General features: G+C 38.0%; 1 protein-coding gene across 1 annotated transcript; it reads right to left on the bottom strand.

The window, feature by feature from the left end:
- Positions 1-9,866: 9,866 nt before the first annotated feature.
- Positions 9,867-26,325, bottom strand: LOC139141592 (transient receptor potential cation channel subfamily A member 1 homolog). Its single transcript, XM_070711186.1, has 9 exons — positions 26,306-26,325; positions 23,943-24,031; positions 21,446-21,564; positions 20,705-21,025; positions 17,337-17,445; positions 16,458-16,549; positions 13,522-13,746; positions 13,037-13,105; positions 9,867-9,959 (listed from the first exon to the last, which is right to left on the bottom strand). Exons 1-9 carry the CDS (start codon positions 26,323-26,325, stop codon positions 9,867-9,869), a joined length of 1,137 nt encoding a protein of 378 aa, XP_070567287.1.
- Between the last annotated feature and the right edge of the window lie 38 nt (positions 26,326-26,363).

The following is a 26,363-nucleotide window of genomic DNA, read 5'->3' as shown; positions in this document are numbered from 1 at the left end:
TGTTCTGCGCAATGTTTTGGAATATATACTGATTTCATATTTACACATAATTTCTTATAGCCGACCGGGCAAGATAACGAGACGTCTGGTAAACAATTCTCTGACAATGAAACTATAGAATACTTAATAACACGAGTTCGAGAGAAGGTGAATGCCAAGGACACGTACGGATCAACACCACTGCATTATGCAGCAATGAGGGGCAATGACATAGCCATGGCAGCATTGCTTAAAAGCAACTACATCAAGGTTGAGGTATGAAAATTTATAAATGCAGTTAGTCAAGTCATATGCAAATTGTGACTTTCCCATTTGACACGTATGAATGCATTTAAAAATGTTGATTGTATGAACAAGTATATAAAACGCTCAAAATAATGGTCGACAACGGTAATGGAAATAGCTTTAGTCTATTTAATCCGCATTACAATACAGGAGTATTCAGACAAATACACGTTTTTCACTATGCGAGGATAGGACTTACAGACAGCTATCTTTCTTAATTTTACTGTCAATTTTTTACATACTTCTATACATATTAGACGAAAATACCACTCATGCAATCGTGATAATGTGGATACGTATGGGCAGAGATCGAAGATTCGACGAGATCAATCGCAGACATTTCACAAACACAACATTCTTGCAAACAAAACAATAGGTTATTATTTGCAAATAGCCCTTTCCTACCACACAATTTATTGCATCTCCCTTGCAAAGCAAATGATAAAAGACAAAATAATAATCCAAATTACTCTAGGCCGAATTATGCAATCCACATTCTTTCAAACAGATTGACCAAATGGATTAGGTTATTGTAACAAAGTTTATGAAGTGAATGTAAAAATGAGTCTTGTAAGTATTGGTTAAAATTTTGAATGGACAATTCCTATAAACTGTGTAGCTCCCAGTCGTATGACTTCAAACTTGTTGAATGTGTGCAATGACGACAATGAAATAGATCTGCAAACCCTGTCAACACTACAGTCAATCTCGATGATGAAAGCTTGGTTATTCTTCGAGTGAGCAGATGTTATGCTGGAATAGCACTGTTTGCGGTAGTAGCCGTATAACGAAATGTAACTGCAAGCATGCGACATCAGACACTGCTGCCAGAATTTCAGAGAAATTATATCAGTGTGGCTCTTTTCGTCCTTTTAGTTTGAGCAATTAAATGTCTTTTCTTCCCTTTGTGGCAACATCGGATGTCGCCTATCATTATTGCATGCATAATTTCCGAACATATAATCTTAATTTGCAAACAAATATTTATTTTGGCATATTAATGAAAAAATTGCATCATTTACAAACAGCGTATTGTCATCGAACTAACAGATGACACACTCATACATTTACCATCCATTATACTGTAATATGGAACGTCTTCGATAACAACATGTTGAAGTATCTTCAGATTTACTCTACCTTCAAGGTTTCCTGTTCTGTAAAGTTTTGATAAAAACCGTCGCTGGACAGTGTTTTTCTGACGTTTTTCCCGTAGGCTGCCGACAAAGAAAATATCATTGCTCTACATCTTGCCTGCAGTCATGGTAGTAGCAAGTGTGTCACTTATTGATTGGAAAATTGAAAGATAGCATCCGCTGTACCAGTGGGGAAAACAGAACCCCTCTCCACTTTGCTAGTATGGAAGGTCAATTCGAAGTCTGCAAGCTATTACTTGAAAGAGCTGACGATAACATAAAAGAGGTAATTTGCATAGCAAAAATAAACATTTTACAAGAGTCAGCATTGCATCTCTGTAAAAGGAAAGAAGCTAATATATCAAGAATTACTGCAAGATATTCGCTGGAAATCTTTACCGTTACATAAAAGCATGAGAAACTTCAGATTTTCGCCTACCGCGGCGATCATCAAAGCAATGATTCAACTGTCTTTATGTTCGAATTTTTTTGTTGCATTTTGGCCACTGTTAAGCGAATTCTTGCTCCTGATTTTCGAAATATCAGCTATAGTCCTCTTGAGATCTCTACAGGAGTATACATGGCGTAGTGTTAAAGCGCCAATAGCTGCGAATTTCATGCATTATTTTCATGATTTTATTTTCAAACTGAAGTTGGTTCGTATAAAGGTTTTAACTGAAGGACATCTTTCGAAGTATCACTGCTTGCTGATTAGGACCATGCGCATTTTAATAGAGGGAATAATAAATGGGTACCCCACACTAAAGTACAGTGTAGTATTTCCTGCACATACACATCAAGATCATAAAAGAAACAACCACGATGCCATTTAAGTAAATGCACAACACACGATGGCCAGCATTTTGTTGTCGTAATATTTACTTTCTCCGTCACGATTATTTTTTGAAAATCGTGGAAATCTAAATGATGTTAAAACGTTTAATTTACATGCCGCCTTCGACACTTATGACAGTTTCATAGATTTTTTAACTCTTTAACGGGTCTTATTCAAAGAAACTCTCTTTGAGAAGGGGAATATTTTACGATTGGTTTATTCCACATTCGCAGCCATTAGGGCTTTAACCTCTTGGAAATAAATAAGGTCTGATTTGAATTCGCTGTCTACCTGTTGTTTTCAGGCACCGTTTGACCCTAGCGCGACATTTGAACGTATAGAATATATATATATATATATATATATATATATATATATATATATATATATATATATATATATATAGTATGTATGTATGTATATATATAAACAAAGTTATGCAAATGGCATAAGGTCCACAAAGTAGCAATACGGTTTAAAGGATTTTAGTATACCAATGCTTCTGAAGTTACAAGTAGGGGTATACGGTTGGCACTTTTTTCTACTGAAGCTGGTTGATAGCATTCTCGTGCAGATGAAAATTGAGTGGGTACTGAGGAATTTACTGAAAAATTGGGAGAGGGTAATATATAGCGAAAACGTCAAAGATATTGATAGCGATGATTCTGACAGCTTGTCTTGCTTTTTCTTTCAATTTCGGAAACGGGAATGTTCACTGTCGTCTGCTTCCTACGTTTCATATTTTCATTGTGCTAGCTCAACACAAGACGTAAACAGCCGAATCATCGGCAAAGTTGACGAATTTGTCACCAAACAAGAATCCAATATATATTAGGCCAAATAAAATCAATGTGCTGTTCCATAGTGTTTGTAACGTATGTGCAACGATGGATGACGTCATAGCTTTCGCACTAGTTCTGGCGTGATTTCCTCTTTATTTCTTGCGTGTGTGATTTTGTGGCTTTTTTTTCTTTTTTTTTTACTTCCGCGTCTACATAGCTTTAAAATTATAGTGTCAACGGGTAAAAAATAGGGTAGGTCGGGTTATCGGAACAGCATAATTATTTTTGTTTGGCCTTAAGGATATACTGTATCAAAATCAACAAATCATCCTGTGAGGCGACTGGTTAAATTCTTAGCATCGGCAAAGTGTTGTATTGCTGTTGAACTTCGAATTCTGCGGTATGCTGAACTAAAGAAAGAATGTTTACGGTACGGTATACGCGGTATATGACTCGTGCTGCGATGTATTCGGCTGTCCTTTCACTCGCTTCGCTCGTGAAAGGACTGCCGCCGAATACACCGCAGCACTCGTGCAAATACCGCTAGTACGGCGCGCTTGCACTCACCGGCCATGGGGTTCTGTTATTATTACATATGTTCTATCTTTTATTTGCATCATTTATCGAGAAAATCGACGATTAGTCGTGCGTACTACTTGTCTGTCAAAGCTTCAGGGCGACCCTGCGGAGTTATATAACATTGACATCACTGTAATGAGGCATCGAATCAGCTTTCAATTTTCATTGGTCAGCGCCGCCACACCCTCTATTTTGATTGGCTAAACTATTGTTTACTTGTTTATCAAGGATGACGTAAGAGGAACTTGGAGGGCTCTTAACTCTGCTTGCGATCGCTCACACATACATACGTAGCCACAGATAGCCAAACGAAGAGAACTTTGAATATGGAACGCTTTTGATTTTTTCACATTTTGAGATTGAAATTCTTCTAAATGATCGATACAAATAACAGTTCGAAGATTTTTACGGGAAATTTAAGATACGGCAAACGTAACTTGTCGAACGATCAAATTTCAGTGTTTAGGCTACCTTGCACAGAGATCACTGTTATCATTAGCGTGTAGGACACACAAGCACAGAGTAAACTGCATGCAAAAGTGACTTTCTATTGTAAACAGGGAATGTCCGGTGAGAAAACTACTGGCAAAAACGTCTCTGAAAATGTTAACTGTTTGTTAAATTGGCTCCGCTGCGTCCGCAGTTATGTGTTTCGATGTATGATGGCCGCCGTGGTACGGCGGCCACCGTGTATCCATGGAACTAGAAACGGACGTCGCCAGTTGTCCATGTTTTTGCTTCGCTGACAAACAAACTGCTCTTCCGGATAATAAAAATCATCCTCACACTATAATAAGTACAGACAATTTTCTTTGTTGTAGTTTTTAATCGGTAATGCCATGCATTTTACTATAACTAGCATCGAACCAAAGTGAAATGAAATCTTGTAGACGGCATTTTTTGTGTTTACAACAAAAATAGTTCCGGGTCAAAGTTGGTAAATACTCATTAACATAAAGGTATGGCATAATGTTTTTGGTATTGCACTGCAGTGCAAATACCGGTAGTACGCGCGCGCTTCGATGCAAGTAATCTGTGGTACATATGTAATAATTGCTTGTGCCACTTCGTCCACAGCTCGACTGGATCGCAGCCGCGGCCACAATGAAATGTTTTCACACACATGTGTGACACAAGTAAAAGCTAGATCGAATGAGCGTTAAAGTCAAATGTTAAAAAGTGTCTTGTTGCGCTTTGTTTACAGTGAATGTTTATGATTTTTGTTTCATTCATAATACGGCGAAGGGTGATGATACACTTTCCCTCAAACAGCGTTCCAGGCTTTGAGAATAGAGAGGTTCGGCTACACGTGAACGCGTAGAATCCACGTTGGCGTTGGCGTACACGTTCACGTGCAAAAGTCCGTTTGGGTACGCGTTACGCCAGCCGTTCTTGTGGCACGCGCAAGAAATGATTCGGCCCGGCTTGGGTCCGCGTAGTCTGTTTCCGCATCACAGGGATAGCTCAATGGTTTGCCCGTATGCCGCGAATCGACGAAGAAATTGCACATAAAATAACGAAAATACATGAATATCTTTGAGGATGTCACTATCATATATCCAGCTAACAACTGCATGAATGATTCACAGTTTTCACCATGTTTTGATACCTAAAGATGAGAATAAATTTACACATTTACAAATTACGTGAAAACAGCTGTCTCCACGTAAATACGCGACGCCGGCTCCGTGTACGTGAAGAACGTACGCACAAGTCGATGACATCATCGCAGAAATTCGTGACGTTACGCATTCACGTTCACGTAAAACGTGTAGCCGAACCTCTCTAATATGTCCGAACGCACGATCTTCATGCTACATCCTAGTCCCCAGTCCTCCCCAGTTTCGAGCCATATCATTTTTCTGGGTGCACAGCGGTTTCATACCAACGAGAACGATTGACACAGTACAGTGGTGGTTTTATTCATATATTGTACGTGAATTTTAGATTTGAAACGATTTTAGCTCACATTGGTTATACCAATGTGAGTTTATCGTATAAGCTGAAGTCGATGGCGTCTGTATGTATGTGTGTATGTATGTATGTATGTATGTATGTATGTATGTATGTATGTATGTATGTATGTACAGTATGTCCGTCAACATCAAAAACACGCAAACCACTGCACGTTTCAACTTGGTATTTGGTGTGTGGATGCATCCTTGGCTATAGATTGGATTTTTTTCAAATGAAGTCTGCATTGCCAAAATTATGCAAATGAGCTTACAAAATGTGAAAATGGTCAAGAATTGATAGCTCGAGAACTGCTGATTTGATTGGTTTGAAAATTTGTGTGCAAGTACCTTAGGTGAACCTTATACAGTTTTATGAATATTGTGAAGATATCCTTAATTTTGTATTTTTGCTGAATTTTTTGGTGATTTTTCTCATTTTCAGTAAAAATTCTTCTTCTCTCAAACCGCTAGCCCAATCGCTCTCAAATTTGGTTTGGATCTTTGCAAGGGTGTTATTCTTCTAATTTGTTGAAATTATGACAATATTTAGAAAATTGCTATTTTGAAGCAATTTTGACATTTTTGGTCAAAAAAAAAATTACATAGTATTTTCTTTTAATTTTAAAACCCCTGGACAGACAGCTTTTATATTTGGTACACAGATGTACAGAGATGACAATAGTTAAATATGTGGAAATTGTTCTGAAATATATAAATTTGTATTTTTAAGTCAATATTGTCTTTTTTGGTCAAGAAAACTTGTTCTCAAAATTACTTGTTTGATAGCTTTCTAATTTGGTATAAAGTCCCTAGGGATCTTATGAGATAAATTTTCTGCTCAAAGTGTTGGGAAACCCCGGTGGTGGCAGTCCCCGGGTTGGTGGGTACCCATGCGCGTTACCACATTCACGGAAAGGGGAGTGTTATTCTTCAGTCATCTCGGAGATTCTAGGTCTGTGAAAACGAGAAAAAGGGGTACTTTTTCAGAGTAACCTCCGAGATTAGGGGTCGTCACACAGGAGGCAGCAGAGGACTGCAGATCCAAACGGATAAGGAAGATGATTGTGTATGGATGTGACTAAAATCAGGTGAGGACAAACATTGTGATGTATGTACATGTACATTTATGATGTATGTACATGTATACAAAGTCGCCTCCAGGGTCAACTCTGGAAGTCGACATACTAACCTCCTAGATTTCGAAAATAAGGGTATGTTTTTTACAGCTAATTTCTCCCAGATTTGCCACAAATAGGGGGTGTTTTTCTCGGAAATATTCTAGGAAAGGGGGTACTTTTCAAACTTGGGTAACAAGCATGGGTACCCAACAACCCGGGGACTGCCACCGCCGGGTGGGAAACCCCCAAATTTGTATATTTTAGGTACTTTCTCAGTTTGTGACCTGAATGACCTACACCAACCTAGGATATGTTGTGAGACAGTTTCGAAGGCTGTGAACATAATTTTGTCATATTTGGTATCAATTTGTAGGAAAATTTGATCCAGAAAACAAAGCTGAGGTGAATTTTTTCATTGCGGACCAATTTTTGCAACTTTTCTTTGTAAGAAATACAAAAACTGATGAGAAATTTGGATCCAGGATAATTCCAGATGTTGTAATCGCCACCCACAGTGGAAGGCATTTCACTATCTGTAACTAACCTTAGTGCTGTTTACATTAGAATGATAACACTCATGGCAAGATTTAAGATTGCAGTGTGATACATTTAAGCATTTAGCAAAGTCTTGGTAATTCATTGCTTATTTGTAAAACAAATAAACTTTTGTAATTAACGGCATATGGGCAGAATTGCTGCAACAATTTCAATAAGGCATAAAACATTACTACCCTTGAAAAAAAAACGTCAGGTTGGATATGTCTTTGCTATTCCGTGTAGTTCAAATTAACACAAACTTTGCGTAGTTTTATTCAGGATAGTACAATAAGGGGCAGGTGACCCGCTTACTACAATTTAAATATGGTCTAGCCTTGAATTGCTGAGGGGTTTGAAGTAGCTAAAATGGAAATGCTTGTTTCCATAGTGACCCAAGTGAGTCAGGTAGGCAGGCCACAGCTAATTTCAATTTGACTCACTGGCTGATGGACCACTCAACTTTCATTAAATGTCAAATTATATCTCGGAAAAAATGGAACGCACCAATTTTTTCCTCTCCATAATAATTTCACTCATGCTGTTTTACTTTATATCAAATATCCTCAAAATTAAAATGGTGCACACAGTACATTTATGAAGAACGATGAGTGGCATCGTCAAATTAAGAATTATCACAATTGCACGTTCACCAACGACCCCATTGCAAACAAAATTATATGAATACATCGAAAAGCAAGAAAGGTCGACTGCTTTGTTGAACAAAATAATCTTCTCTTAAATACGTATATACGATAGAGGACTTATTACACAAAGTCGGGTAGATATCAAGTATATGCATTGTGATATATCTTGCGATATTTCTGCACTTTGTCTCATGGCTGCGCAACTCATCAAAAGGATATTTGCATATCGGCGAGGTGTAGACATCGCGCCTGTGTGTTCCCGCAAAATTGCTGAATTTTATGACACACGGGACCTACGAAAGAGTAATCTACCGATGAGATGTTTGTGAATTCATGCTGCATGTAGTACGGTACCTGTGGTAGGGATTTCTGGAGTTGGTGAGGATTTCAGAAGATTTACTTTTTCCTGAGTTTGTCAGCAGTCGTTCTTCTTTGTTGGACCCCAATTTGCATAGATATGCCACGACAGTGCGAAGACTGTAAGGTAACCTCCAGTAGTGTTGAACTAAGCCAAGGGGATCTACTGTTGTGTCCAAAATGTAAGAAAAAACGTTTTGGTTCTGGTGGAAGAATCGCTCAAAATGATAACCAGATTGGTGACCGGGAACGTCAAAGTGGCTGCAGTGGTGTTGCTGATTACTCAGATATGAGAGATTTGCCTGGAAGTTATGATGGCCAGCCAAATGTTGATGCAGGTATCAATCAAACTCATGACATTGTGATAAACGAGCTCCTTTGCTTCTTAGTTTGCAAAATGGACATCATGCCCATGGAGCCACTTTTGAAAGTGTGTGCTGATTTTTATGATGACAATGATGTTGAGTCTGCGAAGAAATTGCTGTTTGATCTATCTACGGCATTTCTTTGTGCAACCGATACGAGATATATTCGCCGGCAAGGACAACATAAAAAGCAGAACAATTTGCAAGATATTACATACTATTGCAGCAGTTAGATGAAGAAGAAATGCCCAATTTTGTTGCTAAAATTTATCGAAACTTCCCCTTGTTGACATTACGCATATTGATGTTACTGGCTTGCTGAGAGAAATTCGAGAATTACGCAATGAGATCAATACTATCAAGTCCGTCCAGATGCAACAGCAGTCACAAATTCAGAAAGCTGATGATACAGTCATGGTGTTAATTGATGATGTCATGACTCTAAAGGATGAAAACCCCAGGATGCGAGGTGTTAAATCCCAGCGCACGACGGACAAAGACGATATCGATCTTACGAGCAACGTCAATACAAATGCCGACTTTGAGGGGAATACATCTGTGAAAGCTCTTTACTCACAAGTGGTGGCTAAACCAGTACCTGACAACCGTCTTCGTACGTGTGACAATTCACAAGTCTCCAGGGCGGAAAGCGAGGATTTCATTCTTTTCAGCGAGGAGAGCGGAAGAGAAAGCAACCTATGATAGGCACTGCACCAAGTACAGCAGCTGGCTTACGGGGTTATGTACAGTTTTCGTGTCGCGGTGCATTCAACAACACCATCTGAAGATGTTGAACGATACGCTGCAGATAAATTTGGCGTAAGTGTTAAGTGTACGAAACTGAAAACAAAATATGATACTTATGCAAACTTCATGGTTGAACTGTCGGATGTAGACATTCGTGCTGCGCTAGATCCGTTAAATTGGCCTCAGGATACTCTTGTAAGAAAACATTATAAGTCTTAGAAAACATGGCGGAACACAAAAGAAGTTTACGTATTGTAACGTATAATTGTAGATCCGTGAATCTCGTTTTCATTCAGTGTGTGAATTGTGTGAAAGTCATGATATCTGTCTTTTACAGGAGCATTGGCTTGCCAAAGAGGAGTTGTCAATTTACATGACATTCATCCTGATTTTATGTCATATGGGTTATCTGTATTTGATTCTTCTGAACTCCGTATCGGTAGACCTTACGGGGGTGTTGCAATCCTTTGGCGTAGATCTCTAGGTAGCCTTGTAAGAATTCTTGACTTTGATGACAGTCGTTGATTTAAACGCTGATGTAACTACTGATACAGGATTTGGCCGTGAGTTGATGGAGTATTGTGAGCAGTTTGGCTATGTCATTTCTGATGTTGATTTGCTAGGCAAAGATTCCGGTACGTTTACTTATATTAGCGATGCTCATGGTAGCACTTCATGGATCGACCATTGTATATTAAGTCTCTCATAGCAATGTGCTTTCTGTTTCGAATCTCTACAATGTTATAGGCTCTGACCACATTCCTGTTTCAATAGATGTTCGTTTTAACATTTCTGCCGATAGAAGACTTAATCGTTGCCCCTCTCAGCAAAGCAGTTTTCGTGTTGATTGGAAAAAGCTGTCACGGCAGAATATTTCTGCCTATACTCAGTGTACTAAAGCCAAGATTGATAAGATCAAGTTGTCTGAAGGTTTAATGTGCACGGATGTGAACTGTAGTGATCATTCACATTTGCAGGCAATTGATACATGTTATAATAGTATAATAATTGTGGATGCGTTGAATAGTGTTGCAAAAGAAGCCATTGAGTGTAAAAGTCGTCAGAAAATTTATGTTGTGCCAGGGTGGAATGATTTTGTAAAAGAGTGTCATGACTATGCCCGCTCCATGTTTTTATTGTGGGTCAATAGGGGTAAACTTAAAGAGGGACCTCTTTTTGAAGTCATGAAAACCTCTAGAGCTCGTTTTAAGTATGCTTTGCGTGCTTGTAAAAAGGCTTGAAAATCAAAACAGGGCTGATAAGATGGCAAACAATCTTCATTGTCACAAACAGAAAGATTTCTGGAATGAAGTAAGAAAGCAAAATAGTAGAAAATCGCCACTTTCAGATACAGTAGATGGTGTAACAGGCGAGAGTGAAATTGTTGACATGTGGGAAAAGCATTTCAGTGAGATTCTGAATTCTGTCCACTCCCAGTCTTGCAAAACTGAAATTGATAAGAAAATGAAATATGTCAATTTTTCTTCTGATATGTATGTTTCTCCAGAGGAAGTACTTAATGCTATACAAAAGTTACCAGATAGAAAGACATCTGGTATTGACAGAATTACTGCTGCGCATTTGAAATTTTCAGATTCCTCTATATTCCTGTTCTGACACGTTGTGTTAATGCGATGATTGTCCATGGTTATTTGCCAAGTGAGGTTATAAAGGTAATCTTAGTCCCCATTATCAAGGACAAAACTAAACTTACCAGTGATGCCGGCAATTACCGTCCGATAGCATTAGCAACTGTTTTCTCGAAAGTCTTTGAACACATTTTACTGTCACGTTGTGAGGAATTTATTAATTCACACTATTTACAATTTGGTTTTAAACGAAAACATTCCACTGACATGTGTTTATTTGCATTTAAAGAAATCGTTAGTTATTACACCAGTAATGGAGGATCTGTGGTTACTTGCTTCCTTGATGCATCTAACGCTTTTGACAGAGTTAATCACTTTAAATTGGGCAAAAAGCTCATCGACAGGAAGGTTCCTTTATATGTTGTACGAATATTGTACTATTGGTACAGAAATCAACTGTTTTCTGTGAAATGGAGCAATGTTATATCAGAGTGGTTTTCTGCTTTTAACGGTGTAAGACAAGGGGGAGTACTCTCTCCGTCTTTTTAATGTCTATATTGATGATCTCATCAATGAGCTCTGTAAATGCAATGTTGGCTTTACTATGTGTGGTGTCAGTGCTAACACTTTAGGTTACGCTGATGATATGACTTTACTCAGTCCAAGTGTGAAGGGCTTACGCCATCTTCTCAGGATATGTGAAGTGTATGGCAAGGAATATGATATAATTTATAATGCTAATAAGACTGTGTGCATGCTTTTCAATGGGAGGAGAACGAACATTCCACGAATACCCTCAGTAAAACCTAATGGTAACAAATTTAACTTTGTTTCTGTGCACACCTATCTTGGTCATGTAATATGTTGTGATGGGTGTTACAACGAGGATATCGGAAGACAGAGACGAGCATATTGAGCAAGAGCAAACATGTTACCCAGATAATTTGAAGCACGTAGTCCGAATGTAAAGAAAGCATTATTTATGGCATATTGTAGCAATATTTATTGTTGCAATCTTTGTGGGAACTTCAAAGTTAAACTGATGAACAACTTTAAAACTATGTACAACAACGTCTGTAGAAGACTTCTAAGTCTTCGTCCATTTTGAAGTGCAACAGCTTTGTTCGCTACAAACCATGTCATGTCTCTAGGTGACGTTATTAGTCGTAATATGTACAGTTTTAAGTGTATGCTTGAAAAGTCATCAAATATATTATTTTGTGCGATCTGATAGTGTGAAAGATAGTATATTCTTTAAGCATTGGAGAAAGCAATTGTATCTTTTGTAATTTTTTTCCTCTGGTGTGTATTTTTTTTTCAAATTGTAAACTTTTGAGCAAAAGCATATATCCCAGGGACTGAGAGAATTTTTCAGGTGATTCCTTTGTATTCTCCTTATATGGACATTTCAGTCTGAAATAAAGAACTATTATTATTATTATTATTAAAAAGGGCATCTCACTCGACTACGAAACAACAAACTTATTTAAACAAACCTTACCCTAACTATTGTTTTTTTCTTTTATTCGATGTAATACTATACAACATTTCAAAATCGATGCATGTGTAAGTGAGTGGTGGCTTTCAAGACATGAAAAAATACAATGCAATGTTATCCTTTATTTGATCGTTGCATGAAACAAACAGTAATGACTACAACATGGTGCATTATTCTGATGCTCAGTTTGAATTGACGTGACTAAATGTGTTAGTAATGTCCCCTGATATAAGTAGCCTACTGATATAAGTAGCCTACTAAGTAGCCCTATAACAAAGCATGGCCTAGTGGCAATGTGGGTTTGGATTGCAGAAGAACCGGATGCAATCGTGTATATCATAACCAGTCTTGTGTGAGCAATGGTTCTTCACATGGCAAAAAGAATTACGACCAGGCCAAACACTGTAATATGTAAAGCACTGACATAAGTATGTATGACATTGAATAGCCTTCGTGACAAGTCTGACATCATCCGGGTACGGCATGTCCGATTAATGACTGAGACAGATGTACAGATAGATATACAGATTGATAGAATAGTGAACGACACTTTCTCTAATTATATCTGCATGGACTGTTAATATATATTTTAACCAGTGGGGATCTTACCTGCATGGCATATCTTTTCAGTACAGCCTGTTCTTGTACTCCTTTAATGTCATCTACCGCTAAACCAATCTGGTAATTAAGCAAAAGGGTCACCGTCATTGTATATGATGAAAATGACACATATACAAACACTAAAATGGTATTTTACCTTCAAGACTGGCTCCACAGTCTATTTTATGTGCCATGAATGACTGGCCTTTAATTAAATATTTAACTGAGACTTCTAAGATAAAAATATCAGGTCACCGATGTATTCCGCTTCCTTCATGTCGTTTTACTTCACATGTAGTGAAAGTATTGCTTGTGACTTTTAATGCAGCCCTCTATTCAACGGTTCTCTGTTTATTTATTATATTTAAAAACAAACACAAATAACAAAGAATCAAGCACAGTGACGGCCCCGTTTGACTGATGACGCGATGTAGACATCCACCCCTGCAATAGAAGAGGTGAGAGGTGAAGAGAAAATGAAGAAAATGACTCACCAGTAAATTCATAATGATAATTGTCATGATGACGAGGAAGAGTATGAACAGCAAATATGTGACCTCACTGTACCACACTGTTTGAGTAAAATACTCGTCGCTGGTGATATCTGGAGTTTCTCCACGAAGGTAGTCGTCGCCAAAAAAGATTTCGTCATATTCTAATTCGCCAGTCATCATCACAAAGGTCTTGACAAACGTGAAATAAGGAGTATGGAAGGGGTCCTGCATTGCATAAAATACACACAAATATTAGCCTGGTTCTCGAATGTGTTTTAGCTCACGTGTTCACTCAAGTGAGCTAATGTCATCTGTCTGTCTATCCGTGTGTGTGTGTGTGTGTGTGTGTGTACCTGTCTGTCTGTTTACACGATTACTCAAAAAGGCTAGAACTTATTCAAGTCAGATTTGGTAGACAGGTACCATATGCTAATTTCAAGAACTGATTAGATTCTGGTTAGTGTGGCTTGCATATTAATGAAGTAACGAAATATCATTTTTTTTCTTATATAATGGTTTCATATGGAGACAGTAATGACAGTGTCGACATATATCAAGAAATACTGCACAAACTTTAATGAAACTTTTCAAAGATAACAATCTCAGAACATTATGATGATACTGTGAGTGTCATATCAATCATCCACTCATTTGCATATTTAAGGAACATTTGTAATTAGTGATATAACTCCGAAATTTCTTCACCAAGTTTGATGATACCGTCTAGAAATATTGATCTGACAGATAGCTAATTAAACTGAGAATCATAGGGCAATGTCCAGTTAGGAAATAGCTCATTTGCCTATTCAATTAAGTTTATTAATTAGTCATATAACTCCAAAATAACTGTACCGAATTTCATGAAATCTGCTACACATACTGATCCGACAGATATCTTGCTATGTTGAGAAGCATTTAGTAGTGCGACGTTAATGATGGTCCATTTGCATATTTAATTAAATTTGTAATTTTTGGAATAACTGCTACAGATATCGATTTGATAAATACCTAATTGTCGCGTAAAGCACTTAGCAGTGTCAAGCTAATTAACGTTTCATTTGCATATTTAATGAACTTTGTGATTAATGATATTACTCCGAAATTACAGTATTGAATTCGATGAAACATGCTGCAGATGTTGATCTAATTAGATATCTGATTGTTCTGTGAAGCTTTTAACAGTGCCAAGTTAATAAACAGCTCATTTGCATATAAAGTGAACTTTTGTAATTAGTGATTTAACTCCGACAGTGCGGGGTGAAAGTTGATGAGACCAGCAGCTGCAATGATCTGACAGATATCTGATTGTTCTGAGAGGAGTACTACTATGTAGTGAACCTGTTGTAAAAAACAACCCACGCGCATACGTTCCGTTCACACCTGGTTTAAGTAGGGCAAAATTGGCATCGGGTGTACAAAGTATCTCATCATTGTTACTGAATCTCTAAATATCTAGGGGTTATTATTCTATCAGAGTTGCGCAGCAACAAGTCAAAATACGGACACATCGCAAGAATACGACGCGGTATCGCCCAAACTTCGTATAATAACCCCTGTATCATACATGCATACTTTGGTTATTTTCCTAAGGACGGTTCCGAAATTAGCAACAAAATCAACTGAAATCGACTTTGCGTGCTTGGCTGCTAAGAATTTATGGCAACCGTATCACTTGTTGATATCATTGTTCTGTCGGGCCATTTCACTTAAAGGGAGGGGGGGGGTTATGGTACATTTTTAGAGCGAACAATCTAAATATTGAGTGGTCGACACAGGTTTTCATAATTTGAGGAAGTTTATGTTTAAGTTTAGTGTGTCGCTAGTCGTACAACATAGACTGAAGTGTGTAAAATGAGTGTATTTTCTTGTTTTGAAACAAAAGTTTCAAAAGTTATGAGGCCCGAAAAAAATTGAGTCAAAATACTCACGCCAGCGCTCGATTTCAAGCCCTACAGCATCTATGAATAAAAAGTGGATATGGTAGCCGTACCAGTACGTCAGTTTATCTCCAAGACTATACATGTCCTAAGACGTCAAATATACCGATATTGCCATCTTAGAAAGGAATTTGTGAGCGGATTAGGGGAAAGGGTGAAGTGAGTATACTGTATAGCGAATAAAACATTTCAAAGTATTTTATATCATCTGCTATAATTTCGTTACTGGCTTGCCTAAATAGAACTAAACTTGCTTGAACAACCTAAGCAAAAGTTGGACTTTGTCGGGGCAACTTTAATTGCATCAGAAACCCGCACCGAACACGATTATGAACTGTGAATCTCACTGTATAAATCGAAAATACAATATGTGCACCTTCTCTATCGCAAGTATTTTCAGTGTGGTCGGATTTTTGTAGCTCATTTATGGCTATACTTGATACAATTCATTACCTAAAGAGTTAAACTCATCAATAGGAAACTTGTCGTATAGCAGTTCTGTCATGATGCCCGGTCGACCAGGGCCGTAATCTTCAGCAGCGCGCCGTAGACGACTTGAAAACACCGTATGGGATCGGACCGGCCGCTCGATGAAAGTGTCGGTTGCGATACGAACAAATTTTCAATGCGTTCGTTTATTTGCTTGTGTTTGGTAAACCTAAGTGCTATGCTCATGAACTGAATGCAAACAACGTGACCATAATTATGAATGACATTTCGGAGTAACATAAGATAAATTCCATTCGCCTAGATGTTTTATGCATATGAACATACCAGCAAAGGTCACGCGTACGCCTATAGCTGTAAGTAATTCTGGTTACAATGAAAATGTAATTCGTACTTTCACATGTTAAAGTATGTGTTCATATCAGCACAATAGGAGAATGGCAATACAGGCATAGCATGTATGATAATAATATCTATCAAATCACCATACCGGCCAAAATAATTTTGTTGTATCTGTTTCCAAATTTCGTGCGCATCAAGTACGAGTCTTACCTGGTTCATCAATAAAACATAAAACGCCAGACCAAATGCAATGACAAATAGGAATAGGACGATGAAGAACTTCACGAAGGTGTAGAGTACATCTAAGGAAAACCAAACAGATCATTAGTTGTTTCAGATTGCAGTTCGAATTGATCTGCCATTGCATTTTCTTAAAGCATGCTGGACATTTTGTAACATGTCACCAATAATACTTTGTCACAGGTGATTGATGACTACCTGTATCAATCAATCAAACAGTCAAAGACATTTATATATAGCTAGATTAATTCGATGTAATGTTTTTAGGTGCTAAAAAGAAAAACTAAGACCGAATAGCTATCCCAAAAGATGCTATTTCCAGTCACTTTTAAAAGATTTTCAAGGTGGGCGACTGACGAAGTTTCAGTGAAAGATTGTTCCACAAATCAGGAGCACATCTTAAGAAATGTCGTTTTCAATGCAATTGCAGATTACACCGTGGTACACGGAGAAAATATTTATCATTTGATCTAAGTAATCACGAAATTTAATTATGTGCCTTTAAATATGCTGGAGACAATTCACTCATTCTACACGACTTTTTCCGAAGAACGCTTTATACGACACAACCATAATCTTAAATGCAAGACAATTCATTGACGACAAAAGAGCACTCGGAGGCATGCACCTGAATATTATTATCACATTTACATGGCATGTACATATACTTTCTTATACACACACACACTTCAATAACACCATGCAATAAATAAAAACTTTTCACATAGTTAAGTAAACAAACACACTTTGAAATCTTGCAACACAAAGTGATTGGGACATACCCTATCATCTAAACTTGATAGCATTGTACTCAATTATTTTATATGCTGTACTTATATAGGCACTTACCAATAAACATCACCACATAGATGCCAACAAGAGGGAGTTTACGAATAAAAATAATAAGATTCATCCATGCTAAAAATATACAGATTGCAGCACATTTCCATTGCCATGGCTGTGAAATAAATCAGACAACATTGGTCAAATTCTGTACAAATCGACTAAAATCTTCTAAATGTTGTTTCAGTCTCAAGACATCCGATACCCTGCTTCCTTGTTTCGTTCATACAACAAGGCATTGTTTATTGTAACTTCGTCTCAATACAATTATGCCGGATGTAGATAGCTAATTGGGTAGTATACAAAGAATGTTGTAAAAAGGCGGAGATAACATATATATGTTCATGCCTTACCCTCTCCAGTTCTCACGTCTCTGCTCAGATGAAAAATCTACAACAACTAACAACGCCAAGATATAGATTGTCCACTCAATGAGGTTTCAAGGGATATGTAATCAGATCGCTTGGTAATCATCTCGAATACCTACACAATGTTGTTAAGAAAAACTCAAATAATTGTTTTTTATCTACTATTGCGTTTATTAATATTTTCAGTATAATATTGAATGCATGTTGGGAAAAACATGACGCATAAGAGATGGCATATATATTTTCATTTTCTAATACTTATATGTTATATATTAAAAAGGCAATCCCACTTGGTACATTTTTAAAACACATTTTTTTAATGCCAACGGTCGATATTTGACGTGGCGACTGCGCGCGGATCGCGAGATATCGATAAAAACATGTCCTCAAAAAAGTAAAAGTTTGAATTCCTGTGGCCCACCTAAATTCAGCTTCCGAACATCGAACGTTCGGCACTGGGGCCATTGTCAACTAAGCTATGGAGTACGAGTCTACGCTGACGCTGCTGTACGCCACAGTACCACTCGCGTCGGTGATCGGTCATGCCCCGTGGGAGAAAGCTGAGTCTTACTGACTTGGCGAAAAACGAAAAACAATTTTTGCTGATTCCACCAGAATTCGCATAGGTGACTATCTCAGGTAATGCATAGACGCATACCACGCGCGCGGCAAACCACACGTTCTGTGTGGCAGACGACAAAATGTAGTCATCGGAGGCGGCTAATATTTAACACGTGAAAACTGATGTTTATGTGGTATTGGTTAAAAATATAATACAACTGATTGAGAATAATGAAAACGACAAAAACTAAGGAGAAGTTTAAAAAAAAATCCTGAGGTTAAGGCATAATGCTGTATATAAAGTCTTTGCAGTGGGAGGTAAATTAATTGCATCGTCCGAACTTATTATAGACTCCCTAGAATATCGTCAATTAGCACAACTAACAACAAACGTTCGGGGGATTTCGGGTCATAATGAGAAACGATCGTAAAACTTCGGAATGTGAAAATTAGGCTCGGGAAATGACATGTCTTTATTGATATCTCGCGATCTGCGCGCAGTCTCCACGTCAAACATCGACCATTGGCATTAAAAAAATGTGTTTTCAAAATGTTACCAAGTGGGAGTGCCTCTTTTATATATATTACATATACTGGATTTTGAAATCAATATATATGTTATACATTGTATTAGTCTAAAGCATTGTTTATTCAGCAAACATTTACTACTTTAAAAGTCTTATGCTTTCTTGCTGTTCAAATAAATCGGACAACACGGGCAAATTGAACCCTATTACATGTTTTGACATCATACATCATACATGACATCATGGCATCATACTTGTATTCTGATGTATTATCACGTGAACTGGCCCGTATTTCCACCTGTGTGACGTACATCAGCAGAGATAAGAAATCCATATTACCCCTGCTGTACGTCATCAACCGGAACTTTTTCCTGCAATAGTACCGTTCATACATGACACAGGAGATTTGTCGTGATCGATGCCCTGCTGTCATGGCATTTTTACAAAAAGGTGACCCGATAAATCCAAACATGGAAACATGGAAGGCATTTCCAACGAAATTCGAGTCGCTAAAGCTTTAGCTATTTCCAAGAATCGAATGAGGATACCGTCGATCGTTTTAATAGCTCAGTAACGTCACAGCTCGAGCAGAGTCGTAAGGCTCAATGTGGACGTCGCCTCGCGTCGTACCTGACGATGGCCAACCGACCTCGTACCTGGCGATCCCGGTTGGCGATAAACCCGAAAGATACACCTCAACGTAAGTTCAACTGAACAAATGAGTACCGTATTATCTTCGGGGAAGCGACACAGAAGGTACACGCATAAAGTCGTTCGACGAACAACGATAAATTTCCTTCATCACACAATTATTCCGTTAATTCTCGATCGGAATCAAACCTGCAGACATAAGCTGTCGAGGTTTAGCCCAAACTCTGCAGTGCAACACTTTGGAATCGGATTTATTTCGAAAGTTGACTCGGAACGCTCACAACAGAACAGGGCTTCCATCAAGTAACAAAATCAGGATGTATCTACGGGCGACATATGTGTCAGGCAAACATCAAACTCCATAAGACGAAAACATTGACGACCGAGATTGGAATCTACAAGTTGACACCGCACAAGCGAAGACCGGCAGCGCTGTACCCACGCGTACACTCTCTGGGCGTCATCGATCGGAATTTTTCAGGGTCGCCCAGGTCATGTACGTGTGATATCTTTAAAAAGCCACGACATCTCTAAGAATGAGAACTACTGTTTCGATCGTGTTGTTGCATTTACTTCATAAATATATTTGTAAATAATCTAAATAACTCTATGGCTACCCGTTGGTAGCGCGGTGAAAGTTATGTCCGCCGATGGCCGACTTGCCTTGGCATCGGTCCACGTTCACCTGACCGAATCCCTATGTCTGATTGGTGGAGATACCATTCGATGTATCAAATTTTCAATTTGATCGGATTTATGAATGAAAGTGTACCTCTATACATTTACACATCTCCTGGGTGACGGGGCCGCTTCACTTGATGAAATTAAAGTAATCCGCGTAAATGAAACACAAATCGCGACAAAAAACATGCAATTTTTACAATAATTTTGATCCATGCACATCAAAAGAAAAATAAAAAGACTGTTCATGTGATAAATATATAACCCATAGAATTTTTCTGTCTGACGTCATCGTATACTCGTGTTTTTCGCGGAGATTTACAACTTCGAGCCGAAGGCAAGAAGTTGTACTACTCCGCCAAAAACACTCGTATACGATGACGTCAAACAGAGAAAAATACCATGGGATTATATATAAGTACAGAGAAACAACCGCCGACGAATTCGAAGATGCAAGCTTTTTGATGTTTCACGACCTTTAAGTTCAAGGGTGAATAAGTACAATATGCATAACCTTCTCTTCTCGAAAATTGAAAGTGAAAACTTAGGACACTGACACACATTTCAATGTGGCCAAACTTCTCACCTCTTTTCCCATATCGACAACAGCCAAGACAATCACAATCCACTTGAATATTTCGACAATGGGGCTCAATGTCAAGTTGTTAGGGTCTGAGATTTTAAACTTATCCTCGCCATCGAGATACCAAACCTTGGTGCCATTAGGGTGCTCGTAATAGTAGTAAGGAGGTGGCATTAATATTATGTAGCCAGTCAAAGCTCCTAAAAACACACAATATATGGCAAGAGAGGTGTAGTATACCCAGCGACCGCACTTTTTCCACTTTCGCTGGAGCAAGGAGTTACATAACGGATGACCGAGGAGTTCCACCCTCTTGGATCTGACCTGTTCACAGAAGTAAAAGTGGAATGGAAATATTTGAAAGGAGCACTGTAAAATCAATATGTGTACAGTCGGGATTGTAAATAACAGCGACGGCTACGATTGCGACTATTATTATCGTAATAAATCATTATGTCGTTCACTATGCATATTCGAGTCATAGTATCAAACATTTGAGAAAAGAGCTGTTCCAAAATCATCCCTGTTTTTTACATTTTAAAGATTCTAATCAACGTGAAATGACACAAACCCTGCCATACAATTTGTAGGTGTTTAGGTGAGTCAGTTATAACTTATCGTAAATATAACGCAGGGAAATCTGTCATGTTATATGACAAATGGCACAATAAAGCAGTCTATGAGAAACACTACTGATATTATCAGGACTCCATAAGACGAAATAATTGTAACAATGCAGACTACCATTATCATAAGAGGGTGGTTTTCCTTCAAGACAACAGCATCATTGGTATACGGCTTAGCATCTGCTTCTAAGATTTCCTCTTTATCGAAGACATCATCAGCCTTTGTTAACGTAGCATCTGATGGTACAGACATAGAATACACACCGCAATCAATCATAATTTAAAACAAATTAAGGTTCCTACATACAAAATAGACACTTTCAGATTTCTTTCTCACTTGAAGAAGTCCAAACCCCAATGAATATATTTTGTCTGAAAGCGCTGATACATATATATATATATATATATATATATATATATATATATATATATATATATATATATATTTATCACATGAACTGGCCCGTATCTCCACCTGTGTGACGTACACCAGCACAGATAAGAAATCCATATTACCCCTGTTGTACGTCATCAACCGGAACTTTTTTCCTGCAATGGTACCGTTCGTACGTGCACGTCGCGACACAGACCGATTTGTCGTGATTGATGCCGTGCTCTCATAGCATTTTGACAAAAAGGTGACCCGATAAATCCAGATATGGAAACATAGAAGGCATGCCCACGAAATTTCGAGTCGCTAAAGCTTTAGCTATTCCAAGAATCGAATGAGGATACCGTCGATCGTTTCACGGCTTCAGTCGTAAGGCTCAATGTGGACGTCGTCGTACCTGGCGATCGATCGCCAAGCAGGACGTACCTGGCAATCCACGTTGGCGATAAACCCGAAAGATACACCTCAACGAAAGTTCAACTTAATAAATGAGTACCGTATAATCTTCGGGAAAGCGACATAGAAGGCACAAGCATAAAGTCATTCGACGAACAACGATAAATTTCCTTCATCACACAAATTATTCCGTTGTTTCTCGATCGGAATCAAACCTGCAGCGTATGGCTGTAGTGAAGACATAAGCTGTCGACCTGCAGTGCAGCGCTGTAGAATCCGATGCATTTCGAAAGTTGACTCGGACAGCACTCACAACAGAACACAGTTCCCGTCAAGTCACAAAATTGGGATGTACCTACGGGCGATATATGTGTCACAGCAAACACCAAAGTCCGTAATACGAAAACATTGACGACCGAGATGGCCACCGGCGGATACCGGTGACGGCAGTGCCCACTACAAGCGTATAAGCTTACACTCTGTGTGTCATTGATCTGAATCTTGCGGGCTCGCAAAGGTCGTAAACTTGTGATATTTTAAAAGCCACGGCATCTCTGAGAATGATAACTACTGTTTCGATCGTGTCATTGCATGAACTTCAAAAATATAATTGTAAATATTCTAAAAAACTCAAAATACTATTGTTATCCGTCGCTAGCGCGGTGAAAGCTATGTTCGCCGATGGCAGACTTGCCTTGGCATCGGTCCAGCGCGAGACAATGATTGACAGGCGCACGTGACCGAATCCGTATGTCTGATTGGTTGAGATACCATTCGGTGTAACAAAATTTAGGCTTAATCGGATTTATGAATGAAAGTATACCTGTAAACATTTGCACATCTCCTGGGTGACGGGCCGCTTTACTCATTAAATAAAACTAATCCGCGTAAATAAAACACAAAATCGCGATAAAAATCATGCACTTTGTTACATTAATTTTGATCCATCCACATCAAAGAAAAATAAGAAGACTGTTCATGTGATAAATATATAATCCCATGGAATTTTTCTCTGTTTGACGTCATCGTATACTCGTGTTTTTCGCGGAGCCGCACAACTTCTCGCCTTCGGCTCGAAGTTGTACGGCTCCGCGAAAAACTCGTATACGATGACGTCAAACAGAGAAAAATACCATGGGATTATATATAAATATATATATATATATATATATATATATATATATATATATATATATATATATATATATATATATAATATATATATGGAAATCTGAACGTGCACAGTACACAGTCATTATTTGCACAATGGACACGTGACAAGCGTTTTGCTAAACTTTCAAAAATTGGTTGTTCCTCCCTTAAGCGAACACACAAGTTTCCGTTTGAAATATGTGCATTATCAAGCCTTGGCAACACCCTTCAAATCCGTGTCTGCAATTTTTCTCCGAGTCACCATTCAAATTATAAGGCGCGACGATTAAATTCCTTGAAAGCACCTTATGCTAACACCTTCATTTGTGCATAAAAAAAGAAACCAAAAAAAACAAAAAAAACCCAACAAAGGCAGATAAAGGAAACCCCAGACAGAAGGATATTATTACAACGACTAGTCAATGCAAAGATTTCAAACGGTAATCTTTCAATAAAGTTCAAATATACTCTTGTTATCAATCTCTCAAAACTCTCTGCAAACACTACAAAGTTGCTATGTATTTTGAACCACTTGCAAGGAGAGACATGGTTAATTCTCCATTTTCCTTTGAAAGACAACACGAAACGTACCTAGCGTGTTTGCTAAAGACTTGTGCTAATACGATAAACATAAACAAGGTTTATATGAAATCATAACCGACAAAAAGGTACTTACGCTTGCTTTCAGGTTGTTGCTTGTCTTTTTCCTCCCCGCTTTGCGATGTCGACTTGATAGTTTTCTCCTTGTTCCTGGCCTTGTTTTTTCTGGAGTAGTGGACATGTATTTAAATGATGATAATGAGATCAGAAAATAGAATTTAAAGAAAGACCTATTAGAAAACATTCTATCCGAACTAAAAATAAATGTCCCATAGCAGACAGGGAACACCTATTCTACCAAATGTCTGGAACCTCTGAATTGCACCACCAAAAACGTGATCTATTGTCTACGACTTCTGACCTAGTGTTATTGGATTATTGACTAGTGTGATTGCGATATTTTGCAGATTAAACAGACATTATGGCACCATCCAATTATCCCAAATTAGTTCCGATCGTGTTCAAAGAAATTAAGTGCTTTTATCCAGCTTATTACATATTTACTTAATGACTTTAGGAATTAATCTGTAATGAATATTGTTAATGATATACGATATCAATCATAACACTTGCAATAAAGTTGCAAACATGTGGCAAAAGTTTAAATTCAAAGACAACTGCTATATATACTGAAACACGAGAGCAATTTCAATTCATGTTTGTTTGTCATGCCTATGGAAATGCTTTGAGGCAGATTTCTCGTTTTTAGTACATGTTTAATCTTCCTGTCTTGTGGCTTCCAAAGTTTGTTTGGCGTTTATTAGGAACAGGCTGATATACAAAGTTGAAGTTAAATATGAACTATGCATATGTCACAAAAATCACCTTCTCTCACTTAATCAAATTCTTTAGGCACATTTTTGCTATTTGAGGCTGCATTCACAAACATCGTTGGGGCGGGAGATTCCGAAAAAAAACTAATAAGATTTTTTTCAAATTCCCCTAACAAACTCACAATGCGTTCAAACCCCTTCTATCAAAAAATTAGATTCCACCGATAATGTTGATTCGATGTAGTGTACCTATACATGCATGTATGTATGTATGCATGCATGCATGCAGGCATGCATGCATGCATGCATGTCGTCTGTCTGTCTGTCTGTCTGTCTGTCTGTCTGTCTGTCTGTCTGTATGTATGTATGTACGTACGTACGTACGTACGTATGTATGTATGTATGTATGTATGTATGTATGTATGTATGTATGTATGTATGTAGTATGTATGTATGTGATGTATGTATGTATGTATGTATGTATGTATGTATGTATGTATGTATGTATGTATGTATGTATGTATGTATGTATGTATGTATGCATGCATGCATGCATGCATGCATGCATGCATGCATGTATGCATGCATGCATGCATGCATGCATGCATGCATGGACGGACGCATGCATGCATGCATGCATGCATGAAATCTATATTGAGCTTCTTGCTGCGGTGTTTGTTCGGTTGATGCTGCTTTTCTACAGTTTCGCTGAAGCTACCACCTCGATGACCAAGGAAGTTTGTGTAGATGTATACGCAGGAAAACGTGATGTCAAAACTCTGAATATTTTTGTTCCCAAGTTCAAGCCATTTCTGTACAGCATTTACAGTATTTTTGGTTTATCCTAATCTCATTATGATAAACTTTTCGTTACAATAAGAATGAAAATTGAATCTTTGTTTGATTTGTGAGATTTATTGAATAGGCGGTGTGCCTTTGATGACGTTTAGTTTAGGTGTTTTGTCTGAAAAAAAACGTCAGTGGCCACGTTTATTTTGTTGCGCGACACAAAAGAAAGTCCTCGCTGACCCCGTTTTCGCTGTATTGTTTTGCTTCTCAATCTAGTCTATATGTAAATTATCAAAGATTTTCCATGACAAATTGGTACATCTGTATGTGTGTAAAGACCGTTATCATTGCTATTGGTGACACATGAATTCTGGTCCGGCCTTTAATTCAGTTTATTGAACAATAACAGTGTTGATTGTACACACATGGCTGTGCTTGACTTTTCATCACGATTCAGGGAGTAGAACAAGAAATTCAACTGGATACACAAAACAAAACCACCTAAAATTAGCCAAATATCATGGCTTAATTGACATCTTAACACATATTTCATATCAATTAGAGACCAGTCCTTCCCCTTTAAGTCCCTAACTCTTTCAAAGTGCCCCTAAACATACCCTCGATATTTTCACGTCCTTCTACGGCCCCGTCAATCTTTCCCCTCCAGAGGTGTTTGTGAATGCAACCTAAGTCGAATAATTCTTATTTAAATTAGCTCAGAGTACGATAAATTGCCAACATTTTAGCAAGTATTTTTGTAATTATAAGTCATTACCATTAAATCATGGTCAATCATGTCGATTATTATGTTGAAGAGCGATTAATGAATGATCAATGGGTTAAGAGCGCTACAGTAACGGGACTGCAATGTACTCACATTGTATACCTGTGTTTCATCCCCTTAGAACAGTAAGGGAATTGGTCGGCATGACGAA

The sequence above is a fragment of the Ptychodera flava genome, chromosome 10 (assembly GCF_041260155.1).
Source record: "Ptychodera flava strain L36383 chromosome 10, AS_Pfla_20210202, whole genome shotgun sequence".
Taxonomy (NCBI): Eukaryota; Metazoa; Hemichordata; class Enteropneusta; family Ptychoderidae; genus Ptychodera; species Ptychodera flava.
The sequence above is the reverse complement of the archived record's forward strand: the minus strand, read 5'-3'. Positions and strand labels throughout refer to the sequence as shown.

What these genes read in the sequence shown, in the direction of transcription:
- LOC139141592 (XM_070711186.1), bottom strand. Translation starts at nt 26,325, where the DNA reads ATGAAACACAGGTATACAAT. An exon ending in GCAACAACCTGAAAGCAAGC is followed by an intron (nt 21,565 to 23,942) that starts GTAAGTACCTTT and finishes CTGTACCATCAG; the next exon opens with ATGCTACGTTAACAAAGGCT. An exon ending in ATGTTTTATTGATGAACCAG is followed by an intron (nt 13,747 to 16,457) that starts GTAAGACTCGTA and finishes TATGCAATGCAG; the next exon opens with GACCCCTTCCATACTCCTTA.